Source organism: Halyomorpha halys, unplaced genomic scaffold, assembly GCF_000696795.3.
Source record: "Halyomorpha halys isolate HHAL.00 unplaced genomic scaffold, Hhal_1.1 Scaffold105.1, whole genome shotgun sequence".
Lineage (NCBI taxonomy): Eukaryota > Metazoa > Arthropoda > Insecta > Hemiptera > Pentatomidae > Halyomorpha > Halyomorpha halys.
The window spans coordinates 602,990-617,931 of record NW_027108109.1 but is presented as its reverse complement, the minus strand read 5'-3'; the positions used below and the strand labels follow the sequence as shown (position 1 = coordinate 617,931).

Genomic DNA, 14,942 nt, shown 5'->3' with positions numbered 1-14,942 from the left:
AATCAAAAATTAATAAATTTATATTAAAAAAGTAGTAAATATATTTAAAACGTAATAATTATGAGAGATAGTTGACCGTGGATGTACAAGGAGAAAGTGCGGTCAAAATGAAATACAAATTGGTTAATGTAACCTATTTAATTTTGCCAACGTTTCGGCTAGAGTTTCTAGCCTTCATCGGGGCTAAGAACAGAACGAAATTTTTTTAAAACGTAATAATTAATTATAATAACTATTTAGAATATATACAAATAAAATTTTTATTTTATTATTGAATAAATGCTGAAGAGTAAAATGTCAATTTTATTTTGTCAATATTTCAGCCATGTTGTTTCCAAAGAAAAATATTTGGATGTAAATTATTATTGAAAGTACTTTAATGCAAATTGATGAAATTTTAATTTGTCAATCTGAAAGGCTCATTTAGAAAATTAGTACGTTAGTAAAACCAGTAATGCCACAGTTACTAATATGGAAATATCTGTTCTGAAGTCGGCCTGGATTAATTTCAACTCAAATTACCAGATTTATTTTTATTGTATTTCTTCCGACGTTGGTATTTAATAGAAGAAAAACCATAACAGATAGTAAATTTAGCATATTTGGACAGACAACTATCCTTTGAGAAAAGATATACAATAGACAGGAGGCAATATCCTCCACCGCACAATACCTGCCCCTCTCTCTCGCACAGCCTATGCTTCCATTATTCTTCTCTTTCTCTCTGTTGTTTTATCTAGAAGAGGATTTATATCTGTTCCCTCCTGCTATTTGATTAGTTCCTTTGTTTCTTTGATCTTTATTGTATTCGACAACGGCCTTATAAATCGAAATTCAATAGCAATATCACTGCCTTTATTGAAAACAGAACTGCCCGTTCGTCGAATCGATATCGAAACAGAAGCCCATATTACAATATCAGAAAAAAGAAAAGAAAAATTAAAACTAACACATGTAAAACAGTTTGAAATCGAATTATTTTTATTTAAATAATTACAATTAACAAATTTGAAGAAGATGCAGTTAAAAATGAACTAAAAATATGTATGACAATGACATACAATAGGATGACAAAGTAAACTAAGGTGGGGTTAAAGTTATATATATTAATAAGAAATTATATTAATTAAATTAAATATACATAATGGATATAAAACTTATAAATATGACCTAAGAGACATCTTAAAGAGTTAATTTAGAGTTAATTAAAGTTAAGAGACATGTTGAATGGTCTTTGAGATATAGATTTCTGAAAATAAATTCACAAACTAATGGTTATTTAGTATATTCTTTATGAAATGTTTGCTATTTAACAAGCTTCTCGGAAATTATTGAACATAAATAGCTCTATTGAAGCTCATATTTTAGAAAATTTACTCTGCTTTAAATAATGTTCTCTTAGGTTTTCTAGTAGTTTTAAAGATATAGGGCTCCGAATGAAAATCAATTTTTTTTAACGTTTTAAAAAAGCCACCATATTTATTCCCTCTACCTAAACTCATTAGAGTCATCAATTTATACTAGTAATTAACCATAGTTTTCACTAAAGTAATATAAAATTGGGGTGAAATGGCTGTATTTTTTCCCGGCTCTTGTACTATCACAGTACTTATCAATTTAAATCCAAAAAAAAATCAATAATTATCATCAAAAATATAACTATATATACACATTCAAATACAGATAATAATTATAAAATTTTAAAAAAAGATAATAATAAAGAAATTTGTAAAAATTATTGATAAAACAGTTACGATTAAAAGTAATAAATATATATAAAAATTAATAAAATGATAACAAAAGTAGTTAATATATTTAAAACCTAATAATTATGAGATAGTTGACAGTGGATGTACTTAGCTATAATTTTCACTAAAGTAATATAAAATTGGGGTGAAATGGCTCTTGTACAATCATAGGTTCAAAATCTTTTTTTTTTTAATTTATTTATTCAATGTGATTTACAACTGTACAAATAAAAAATACTATAAGTAAATATGGGCTCCAAATCTAAAACTAAAATCTGGCCGCTGGTGTGAGAGATAAGTTGACCAGCGAAAGGAATGATTTTTTTTTATATACGCTTTTTGTATTCTAGTTAACATAAATGCGGGTTTAGCGCACTTACTCAGCCTCCACTGGTTCATTACCAGTGACGTGGTGAGAGGGCTGCTCTGGGATCTTGAAGGGGTAGGATTGAGTGGGCTAGGGAATCCTTAGCTTGAAACTGAAAATATTGCATATATTTTTTTTTACTTAGTTTCACTTCATTTATTTATTTTTCTTCTTATCAACATAGACAGATTTTATTTATTTATTTTTATATCTTTTTTATTCTTTATTTTATTTTTGTATATTTATTTACTTATTCAATTTTATTTATTATTATTTTTTGTGTGTAAATTGTAATAATTGTACTATTACTCATTGCCAAATTGTACAATATTGTAATATTATAAATAAATAAAAGTTTGCAATTCTTAACTGATTATAAAAAAAAAAATAAAATCTCGAATCCTGAGGGAAGGTTTTTTTTTTTTTATTTAATTTATTTATTAATATTTACAACTGTAATAAAAATATACACAACATGAAAATATGATGTTAGTTATACTATGGTATAATACAGGGATGTGGAGAATCTAACTGTTGATAAAACCGATAACTTTTCTATAGGATAAGATCTTGATGCAATCTTCTTTTCAGACGTCTCGGAGGATTATCAAGTAATGAAGGTGAAGCCAGGTTAGGAACAAGTGGGTTTGGGTTGTTTGCATGTTTTTCATAGAAGTATTGGTATCTGGTTCTGGCTTAATTGGCAACTTGTAGAACATAGAGTTCCTGATGGATCACTTGATTTTTGACACAGTAAGGAGCATTAAGGATTTTGGATTGTAAGGATTGGATGCGAAGGTTTAGTGGAGCCCCAAAGCTCAACTCATTATGTCCAGATAGGTCTTATTACAATCATGTAGATCAGTCTTTTGTAATGAAATGGAAGATTGGACCGTTTGTCTAGTAAGTGCTGTAATAGTACAAATCTACTTCAGTTTCCTGTCTTTTCAGTCTTGTCTGTGGATTATAAGTCAGTCATTTGTTTGTTACAATTTAATTTATATGTTTGCAAATATGGTATGATTGAGCTGTATGGTCCATATTACCATTGTATAAAAAAATTACAGAATATAGTATTAATATTACACAATAAAAAAATTATTTTTACTTATAATATAATGTACTATAATATTGGAATATTTTTTTCTAATATTCTTTAAAAAGAATAAAAACAATTCATTCTTCTTATTACATATTAGAAGTATTATTTCGGATAAATAATATTCAAATATATTTGTTTATCTTAAATGTCGGTATTAATAACAATAGTAAATATTGAATTGGATATTATCACTGAGGGTTTTACGAAGAAATTCGAGCCCAGAAGCTCAACTCCGTAATTACAGACTGTCTTTATTATACTCATATAAATTATTCTTTTGAAATTAGTTGGAAGTTTAGATCGTTTGAATAGTAAATCTGAAGGAAAGCAGTTTTCTGTCTGCAGCATTTGCAGCATTAAGGATAACATTGTTTTTCCTTAAACGGCTGGATATATTTTTATTTAAAAATTTATTAATTGAAAACTACTGCCCATTAAAAATAAATTTAAAATTTCCAAACAGTCAGCTATTAACACTGAGTAAGGACGATCCAAGCAAACACGGAGCCAGTTGATTGGAGACGGTACAGACCGCTTTGGGCTATCCAACCGGGAGGGGGGGCAATATTTGCTCTGGGTGTGTTCTCTTCTCCAGCTGATCCTCTTCTCTTCTCCAGTCAATGATATCATCATAGCCTCGGTGGCTTTCCGATCTATAATTGTCTGGGATTCGCATTTAATAATTCGACTTGCTTACCCCTGCATAATAGAAACTGTAATGTATTTCAAATATACAACCCCGGACACAAAGACCATCATAATTTTTAAATCGTTTTAAAAGAAATAAAATTAATTAGAAATTAACAAAATTTTACTCTATAATACTAACAGTATAATTTTTTTTTATTGATAGATATTACAATCTGCCACTCAGTTGTGGGCAATAGGTAATAGTGATGAATGATCTCATACATACTAAAATAAAACAAAAAATAAGATAAAATAAATTTAAAAAAAACAAACTCTCGACAGCATAATTAATTTAGGCCTAGTAATGTCGGTCCACACAACTATACTTTGGACCCACAGAAGTATTGCCCACTTTGCAAGGCTTCTTCAGATCTAAAAATGATACAAACAACTAAAATAATTTAACAAAGTAAAAAGATATATAAGAAGAAGAAAAAGTAACCTAAGTTATGGCTAATTTTTTTTAATTTGCACCTGTAAATGTACTTTACAACCAGCAAATGATATCTTCTATCCTGGCATGGCATGAGGGAGATAGCAGCCAGTGGTGCATCCTCCTGACAAGTAAATTATTTGATTACACTAGGAGGTCCCGCATCCAACTCCTTTTCAGCCTACGCCGAGTTATGTCAGGAATGTCATGTGTTGCCATCTGTCGTATACATTTATTGAAATGTCCATGTAGCGTGTTGTGAAACCGTTTGTAAGTCCTATGAATGTGGTCTGTTACAGTCGGAATGTGTAAGTCGGTGTGAATGGTCTCGTTTGAAACGTAGAGTGGTGAGTTCGTTGCCAGTCTTAATAATTGTGATTGAAAAGTTAGTATTTTCTGAATCTGTGTCTTTTTAGCAGGTCCATAAATTTAGTAGGCGTAAATTTATATGGGTTTTAGTAAGTAATACGTTAAGTTTCTGTCTGAGCGATTATTTAGAAGGTCTGTGTAGTATAGAATATAATTGTCTCAGTCGGAAATTTAGCGGTTTACGTTCTGTCTTGACGTGTGGGCCCCATGTCAACCTTCTGTCATTGATAAGTCCTAAATAAGTTACAGTATTTGTTTGTGGTATAGGGTGATTGTCAATGTAAACTGAAAGGTATGTTTTGTGTCGTAGAGTAAATGTGACTTGTCGTGATTAATCTTAATAAAGGCTAAATTTGATTCTGTGAAATTGTATATAAAAATGAACAAATTAATTTACTTTGATGTTAACAATTCTGCCAAAAAAAAAAAAAAAATTAAGTAGTTATTTCCACGAGAAGTCGCATTCATGATATAATTGAAGTTTTGGTCGAATAAATCCTACAAGGATACAACTAAGGTATTTAGTCTTAATTTATAAAAGCCGTTGGGTATATAATAGCTGTACGGTTGTTCACGTAGCATGTGTTCAAGGATGTGCGATAATTATTTTAATTGAAATACTAAGAGTTAGTTATAAGTTTCTAAGGTTTCACTTAAGATGAGTGCATTAGTTATTTTTATTACTTTATGTATAATCTTATCTCAACTTCAAGACAGGTATTATTGTTTAAATAGAACATATTAAGCCTCAGACACTCTTTATTAATATTTTAAATGCCAAACATTTACACTTCTCATCCAATTATTAAAAGATTTTGCCGGCTAATCTGTCCAGGTCTGATAAGTTTAGTCAAGTTAACCTATTTTCACTTTCAATTTAATTTTAAAACTTTTAATTAAAGTATAAGATAAGATCAGATTTTAAGATAATTTGTAATTATAAATTTGAAAATTAAATTTAAAAGTGACAAAATAAATCAATTTGACTAAAATTATTAGACTTGGTCAGTTTGGCCGGCAAAAAATTTTAATTATTGGAAGTGTGGCTGTGCATTTATAGTTAGGATTGTCCACGAGGCTGGTCAGTTTTGGACATTCAAAATATCAATTAAGAGTGTTTGATACTTAACTTCTGTCCAATTTATTTTATTTAATCAATATTTTTATTACTTTTTCCGGAAACTATAAATCTTTTTATAACTTTTTTTTAATATATCATTTAAACAAATTTTTAAGAATTTTGTCCACTAGGAAGTTCATTGTTCTTAATTATATGGTTAAGAACATAACACTTGACAATTTTGTATTTTACTAGTATAACATGAATTATGTTTTGCATTAATCCTAAGTATATTTACCTATATTTTGCATATCCTAGCTATATTTTTAGATGCTTATACCCATAGCATTCCCCTTTGCTTCAGATATCAATAAATTAAATAAAGAAACAGATTTTGACCAATTGAAGTGTAACATTATTAAGTAACTGTGATAAATATTTTGTTATTATTAAATAAGTTATATTGTATTATGTTCTTAATTTAAAAAATAATAAATTTATTCGTACATTTGATGATTATATTTTTTTATTTTACTATTATATATATTTTTTTTAATTGTGTGAGTACTATTGATAATATTTATATATATATAGTATGAATGAACATTCAGAACATTACAGCCAGCAGGATGTCCCTCCCCGTTCCAATAACCCACTTGTGTTAACTACATGTTATAATCTACCTTACTCGAACCCTGTAACTAATCTTATAGTGCCACAAGGCAATCCGAGGCAATATCTCACTGATATACATATATCATGTAATATATATGTTTGTATTGCGAAAAAAAATCAGAATATTATTGCTGCTTATTTATTGCTTATGCCCTTGATTTTTAGCATATGTTTCATTACTCTAATAAAAATAGTTCCTCGAAAAATTTTACATTTGCACAACTCGCACTTTAGTTTACGAAATCTAAACTGCTTAAGATATCGATAAAGTTAATGAAGAAACAGATTTTGACAGAAGTTACTCTCTACTTTTTCAAGTCACTGACAGTAGATACCTTATCGATGCCCACTCTGATCGACGAGTGTGTGTTTTTCTACCCAATGAGGGGTGGCTCGTTAGCAAGGGCCAATCTAAGTCAGGCGGGTGGTAATCAGGGCCAATCAGAGCCCCGGATTTATACCCCGGCCACGCCCCCTCATCCTCTCACCAATCAGCGCATTTATCATAGCCACCTCCTCACTCGGTGCCAATGCGAACTGTACTTAAGCTTTTTCGGAGCCTTCGGCTAACTGGTGATAGATTCTTCCCTTATCCACTAACCGATAATTTGGGAAGAATGCAACGATCGGTAATCTGCTATGCATTTCGTGAAAGCGATTTGTTTTTCGAAAGAGCGATCGTGGAAAAGGATCTTGAGCAAGCTGAAGGGAGTTGTGAAAGCGCCGTGCCCCGAGGCGGCAGCTGGGAATCAATCGCTCACGTTGGAATCAGAATGGATCTTCAAGAATGTTAGTGATGTAACAGTGGTTTTATTAATTCTGTCGACACCATTTAATTTGAATCTACAATGGAAAATAAATACAATATGGTCCACAAAAGTGTCAAACCACGACTTTTCAAAGAATGATATAAAAAATTAATTGTCAATATATTTGTATTTGCAAATGCTAGTATATAAAATATATAATTTATTGTAAAAGAGCACAAGAGGAGAATTTCACAACAATTTAATTACTTAATGCTTACTGTGTATAATTAAGCCAAAATTGATAAGGAAAACAAAGTTCTAGATTTTATCTCAGCGTTTAAAATAGTGCTATAGTAAAAAAAAAAAAATTCATCCTTGTTATTTTATAAAATACTTTTCTTTTTTTTTTATTTATTTAATGTAATTTACAACTGTACAAAATAGTACAATAAGTAAATATGTTGTATGTTTCATATACACTTGAAACTCTTGGGAAGGAACCACACATCGGTGGTACTTCAAACATTAATTTAAATTAGGAGGTCCCGTGGCCATCTTCTTTTCAGACGCCTCGGAGGATTATCAGGGATTGTTAAGGATGAAAGATTAATAATTAATGGTTTAGGATGGTAAAGGAGTTTGGAATGAAAATACGCATACCTGTTTTGGGCCAATGGGCCTGCAACGAATGGGCTGTTAAGGTCTTTGTGAATGAGTTTATTTGTAACGTAATAAGGAGCATCAAGGATTTTGCAATTCTATGTCCAAATTGGTCTGATTATCGTAGTGTATACTAATGTTTTATAGTAAATGGGAAGTTTAGAGCGTTTGTCAAGTAAGTGTTGTAGTAATCGGAATCTACGAGCAGTTTCTTGTGTGTGGATTCCAAGTAAGTCTCTTGCCAAGATGGAGTCGCTAAGAATCGAATCAGTTCAACAGGCGTTAGTGGAGTATTTAGAAAGGATACATTATATAATACAAATATAATCTATTCCGGCATATTACAAACTTAATTGTAAATATTACAAACCATACAGACAGTTCATTCAATTCAACAGTTTCTAAAAATATCCATTGAATAGAGCTAAAAAAAAAGATCCTTGCTTGATAAAAAAAGTATTAAACAATTATATCACTTATATTATTATTTCTAATAGATCGTTTCTATTTCAGGTGGTTCTCATGGCGCATGCGCTGAGGCGCGTTTCTTACGCCACTTGCGAGCCAAGCCAATCACTGTTCAGCTTTTTGGCGCGACAACCCAAAGGCCACTTCACACAGCAGTTCTGCCACGCCTTCCTGGCCAAGTCGCCTGAGCAGGTGAGTGCCATGTTTATTATTTGATTGCTTTTATATTATTTCAATATTGTCTCCAAACAGTAACTTCTCTAGAAATACAACTTATTGTGTAGAGATTAATCTTCTGAATAAAAAAACACTCTTAGTATTAAAGAAATATGGAATAACGTATTTCTATGCCTTGGATGGAATGGACATATTTTTACTTTCATTTACTTATATATGGAATTTATAGTAAGTGAAGCATTGCAATCGTGCAAATTTATAATTCCTTTTTTTTAATATCCTTATATTCATACCTTATGTAGTCAGCATAAGTGAAAAAAAAATCGTACGAATTTCCATATTTACTGTATTTTTTTTTTAAATTACAAAAATGGTCAAATACGAGCCCAGCAATTAACACAAAACTTGGGGCACATGTAGGATGTTAAGTGGACGTTCTATTATGCGCTCACCAGTCCAGACTTAACCCTAGATATATCTATAAAAATATCTCCTAGATTAATTACGAGGGGAGTGAAACACATTTAGAAAGCATCTATGAAGGGAACTATTTTTTCAAACTTTTCTCCTGTAAATTTGCATTACGAGTATTATTATCATTAAGATGTTAAAGTGTGTTAATTGGAAAATGTTTTGGTAAATATAGAAATATTTCCTTATTTTAGCGTGTTAGAACGATATAATATTTAACATGGTTGAGAGTATGTTAATAGATTTGCTAAATGGAAAATTCCGTTATGCAACAGAACAGCTGAGCACTAGTTAGTAGTAGTAAAGTAGTTACTTTTGTTTTGGACGTAGTTAAACTCTAACAAAGTAATAGATAAACATAATAATAATATAATGGAAAAAAGAAAAAAAAAAAAGAAATAGAAAAAAAGATCAAGTGAGCTAGAGGAAAGATGATGTAATGAAACTGTTGAAGATTTTATTTTCTAATTGAGATTATACAATTGCAAAACAAATTGCCAAGATAATTTGTAAGAAGCTTCTGTGCATTTGACTTATAACATGGACTTTAAATCAGACTGCTCACAATCCTATATTTATAATAAAGAGGTGTATTGAAAAAAATGGTCGTTTTTTAACCAAATATTTGTATTATTATTTCTTTGATATAAAATACAATTGATACTCAAACTATAGTCCATTGCTATCTCCCGTCATTAGAGGTCTGGACTATATGGTAAATGAGGCAGGGGTTCGAACCCATGAAGTAATTTAAACTTTTTTTCATAATTTTCTAACCTCTAAGCTGATTGCTGGGGAATAAGTTCATGAAGAACCAGTCTACTGCTCTTTTTCACCTTCCCCATGGAGAGTACATGGCGACTAACAGTATCATTCGACACACTACACTCTCTGTTAAGTTTGTGAGTACTTGTGGACGGATTTGACTCAACAGCTTTCTGCAGAACCTCATCAATATCCATTAATGTTTACCCGAAGGCCTTCTTCCTTTCCAACGTCGTGTCTCCACTGCTAAATTCTTCAAGCCAACGCCGGGCAATGCGCTGGTCAAGGACACCTTCCCCTTCATATTTAATAATTTCACGAGGTGCTTCAGTGGCTGTGAATTTGTTTTTATAGTAATGACTTAAAATTACGAAAATTTTGTAGGACACTGTCATGTTTCTTTTTTGATACAAATAACTAAACTGAGGCTTTCTTTTGAAGAAGTTGAATGGGATTAAACAAGCCTAGAAAATGCTCTAAAGGAATTCTTAAGTATTAAAATATTTACAGTCCTTTGAAATCTTGAATTTGATAAAACGGTCTTTTTTTTATATATATATACCCCATTATTTAGCATAATAGAACATTATACATTTAACACTATATCATGAATACTCCCATAGTCTTTTAGTCCTGGGGTATAGATTTTCTATCTCCACTTGGGGGGAAATATTGTGAGCTGTGCCTCTATCTCCCCACTGGCCTGGGTAGACATAGCAATATATACATATATATCTTGTCAAGGGTCCTAAGCCCTGTGAGCTCAAGGGTTATACAGCGCTGTTATTATTTATGTCCTCCTGGAGGGCCGGTGATATTAAAGGAAGGGCTCCACCAGGGTGCTTAGTGGAGCCTTGACCGCCCTCTGGTTTCAGTAATTAGCATTGGGACAACACTCCCTGCCTGCCAATGAGTTGTCACTGTCGCGGTCCACAGTCATACTAGTAGCTATCTAATGAAGATATAGTGGATTAATAAAATGATAATAGTTAAACAAAAACACTTTATGGTGATTTTTTTTTTTTTAAATATGCAGCTCATAATCTTCAAATTTATTATTACAATATCTTTGCGATTTTAAAACTAACATCGAGTTCTTACAATTACCTTCTCCTATCGTATTTATTATAATTTAATTTAAATATTTCCTGATATTATGAATTACAATGTCGCGGGATATTATCAGAATTAATTATAATTTATTGATCTTTGCTGGTAAGACTGATATGGACTGGATTTGGAATAAATCAAGCATGATGAAAAGGAAAAAAAAACCTTTGATATTGATCCAAAAATCTGATTTGATGAGGGGTTTAATCCAAATTAAATTTTGCTCTTGACTGGGTTTGTTTTTTTTTACTTTATTTAGTTTATTCACAACTGTAAAAGTATTTTTACAATCAGCGAATGAGATGAAGAGAGAGAGAGAAAAAAAAAAAAGTCATGAAGGCATGAAGGTTAAGGTCATCCAATGATGCCTCTCCATTACAATTGAAATTTAAAAATCAATTTAAGAGGTCCCTATTCCAGCTCCTTCGTAAACGTCGTCTCGTATCTGGTAAGTCTAGTGTTGATAGTCCTTCAATTAGAGGGTCAGTGTGTGTTGGAAGTACTTATTTATATTATTTATATAATGATTTAATGGTTGTTTGTACGTAGGGAGTCTGTAAGTTCTTGTTACTGATGTAGGGGGGAGCGCTACTGATCAGTCTTAGTAATTTTGATTGAAACTGTCTCTTGACTGGGTTAATATATAAAATAGTACAATTTTTTCTTAGCTTATGATCGCTGAATTATGAAGGTTTCTATAAAGCTTGTTCTTCTATTTCTTTTCTCCTATCAGTCTCTCATCGCCACATCTGCCTACAAGAGAGACCAAGAGGAGAAAAAAGTCAATTTTTCACCACAATTTTTGACTAATTTAATGAAAACTCTGTATAATTAATTGTCAAATTGTATGATTCTACCGAGTATAGAAAAGGTTTAAAAAAAAGGTGATTGATTTAAAACGTTGAAAAAATAATTCTTCATTTAGAGCTTTATATCATTAAAATTATCAACAACACTAGAAAACCTAAAAGAACATCTTTTAAGGTAGAGTAATTTTTCTAAAATATATGTCCTAATAGAGCTATTTGCGTAAAATAGTTCCCAAGATATAGCTTTTCAAAAAGCTATAATTCCTAAAAAATGCACTGAAAAATCAGAAGTTTGTGAATTTATTTTGATAAACCTGTATCTCAAAAATAATTCTAATGTACGGATGTTTTCCAGAACTCAAATTAAATCTAGTACATACTATAAAGTAGTTTAGGATACTTAGATACCCAGGAGTAGTAGTTTTCATGATATTTGCTAAAATATATTGACTTATAGTTGTTCAGACAAAATTTCATCAGCGAAATTGAAATTCATTTGCGAATATCATAAAATCTACTACCCCTACGAAGATACTTCTAATAAAATACTTTATAGCAAGTTAAATTACGTTCATTTTAGCACGTCTAATAGTTCCTGAGATAATGTTTTCAAAAGACAAACATTTTATACGAACAACTAGAAGTTAACATTTTTAAAATAAATTTTGTCAAATATCATGAATTTTTGCTTTTTAAAAAGCTATATCTCGGGAATTATTGAACTAGAGATCATATTTTACCAAATTTACTATACTTTAAATTATGTTCTCTTAGGTTTTCTAGTGTTGTTAGTAATTTTAAAATATATCTCTTGACCCATAAGGTGCACTTATGTCTGCCAATACTTAAAATAAAAAAAAATTTTAATTTTTTTTAAACATAAACTATTAGTTAGTTTATGATACTTATCTTCATAGGGGTAGTTGTTTTTATCATATTCACATATGAATATAAATTTGGCTAATGAAAATTTGTCCGAACAACTATAAATCAATTTATTTTAGAAAATTTCATGAAAACTACTACTCCTACAAAAATAAAGGTCATAGCCTACTTTATAGCACATTCAACTAGCTTTAATTTGAGTGCTAATAGAGATCTGTATGTCGAATGATCCCTGAGATAAAAAACCGTGCCCGTGTAGGCGAAATATTTCCGTGACAACGTATACTCTATGCTAATATTACATAAATATAAATTAAAATCAATCCAATGTTATATATTTGAAATAATAAACCAGTTCACATATTGAATTCAGATATTTATTTTTGCTTGGTTATACAAAATATTTATACAGTTATACTTAATTCTAAGACTTTATTTCCAATATTCTATTCATAATCGGACGATGGTAGTTTAATTAATTCCAATGAATTTTATTATTATCACCATATTCTTAATTTCATGCATAATTTAAAGATCATCTCAGGCTTCCTTCCCCCACCACTACCTTCTCCGTTACGGGACACTTTTGCCTGCATGACTCTCAGCATCTATAATCCTCTTACCCCCACTACTACACTACTAATTACCTCCCCCACAATCTACTTCCGTTACGGGACACTTTTTCTAACATGGCATCCCGCAAAATGATTTATAAGACGTTGTCACGTCAAAAATTTTCAGTTTATATTTCATGAAATGTTGCTTTTCAATAAACTGCATCTCGGGTACTTATGAGCGTAAATAGCTCTGTTAGGGCTCATATTTTAAATAATTTAGTCAACTTGATGTTCTATTAGGTTTGCTAATGTTGTTACTTTTAAAGATACAGAGCTTTGAATGAAAAATTTTTTTTTTTTAACGTTTTGAAACAGCCGCCGTTTTTTATTACCCCTACCTATGCTCGACAGACTCGTCATTTTAGACTATTAATTATACATAGTTTCCATTAAAGTAATAAAAAATTGGGGTGAAATAACTATATTTTTTTCTCCTTAGCTCTTGTACTAGCCACTTTGGTATAGTGTGGTGTAGAATTATTACAAACTAAAACAGAGGTTTAGCTCTGATGAGCTCAGAGTCCTTGTCCACTGTGGACTTTCATCACACTTGTGTCCTTTATCCCTAATAGTTCATTGGGCTTCCAATAGATAGCAGGAGTTTAATATCCTCTTAAAATAATTAATAATAGTGGACAGTTCTGAGTGATCTTCCATAAACAATTATTCTATATTATTGTTTTGTGTCTTAATATATTTCCTATTTTAATGTCTTACTATAATTTAATATTTATATATATATATTTTTTTTATTACCGTCACGATAAAAATATTTAACTGCCATTTGTTAGTTATTTCTCCACTCCTATTACCATATTCTTCACTCACTTTTGTGCTAGACAAAGTGTTTGTGTTCTAATACGTTTTTGTTATTTTTTTATTTTCCTCGATCCTTCATTTTTATTTTATTTCCTTAATTATGCTATTTTACCTACTTATTCAATCACCTATGTACACATTTTATTTTCCAGTTCTCTCATCACTTTATTTTATTAATTCCATTCTGTAAAATTATTTACTTTTTTTCGTTATGTTTATATTTTCTGTATTCATTGGTTGTTATCTTTTTCTGTTCTTAGCCCTGAGGAAGGCTAGAAATTCTAGCCGAAACGTTGGTACAATTAAATAAGTCACTTCAACTTATTTGTGTTTTAATTTGATCGCATCCCCCAACCATCTTCTCCTTGTTTAAGTCATCCACAGTCAACTATCTCTCATGATTATAAATATGTTAATAATTCCATTTATGAAATTATGAACAATCATTCCTTTACATATTTTTTTTTTAAACATTTTGTAGATAGTCTTTAAATATTGACATTTTGGAATTCTTTCTCATCTTCAGGAATATAAACGTACATAATTGTTAACATGTTTCCAAACTAGATTAGGCATCGTCTGGAATATACTCGTACCTAATTGTTAACATGTTTCCTACCTAAACCAGGGATAGGTTGAATCTTAGGTGTTTGCGAAAATTAAATAAATAAAATTGCCTGGTAGTTTATAAAACAACGGTAAAAATTATTATTGCATGCGTTAGTTAATTATCAATTATTCATACATTTTCTTTTTAAATTTTAGTCTTAAATGTTCCTCATGTAACCGATCTAGCCCGAACCCGATATTATACCTTCCATAATAAACTCCCTAAGCACCCAAACCAACTAGTTTCTAACCTTTCTTCCTTTTCCATTCCTGGCAATCCTCCGAGGCGCCTGAAAAGAAGATGGCCTCGTGACCTTATATTGTAAACTGTTTTTAGAGTTCTACTACTGGGTAGTTTC

General features: G+C 30.6%; 1 protein-coding gene across 1 annotated transcript in view; it reads left to right on the top strand.

Moving 5' to 3' along the window:
* Nucleotides 1-14,942, top strand: part of LOC106677614 (EGFR adapter protein) — a gene marked incomplete at its 5' end in the record, with an annotated part of 690,819 nt that overhangs the window by 323,541 nt on the left and 352,336 nt on the right. Inside the window, 1 exon segment of the mRNA XM_067046493.1 lies at nucleotides 8,367-8,513. Within this exon segment, the coding sequence (XP_066902594.1) occupies nucleotides 8,367-8,513 (147 nt within the window).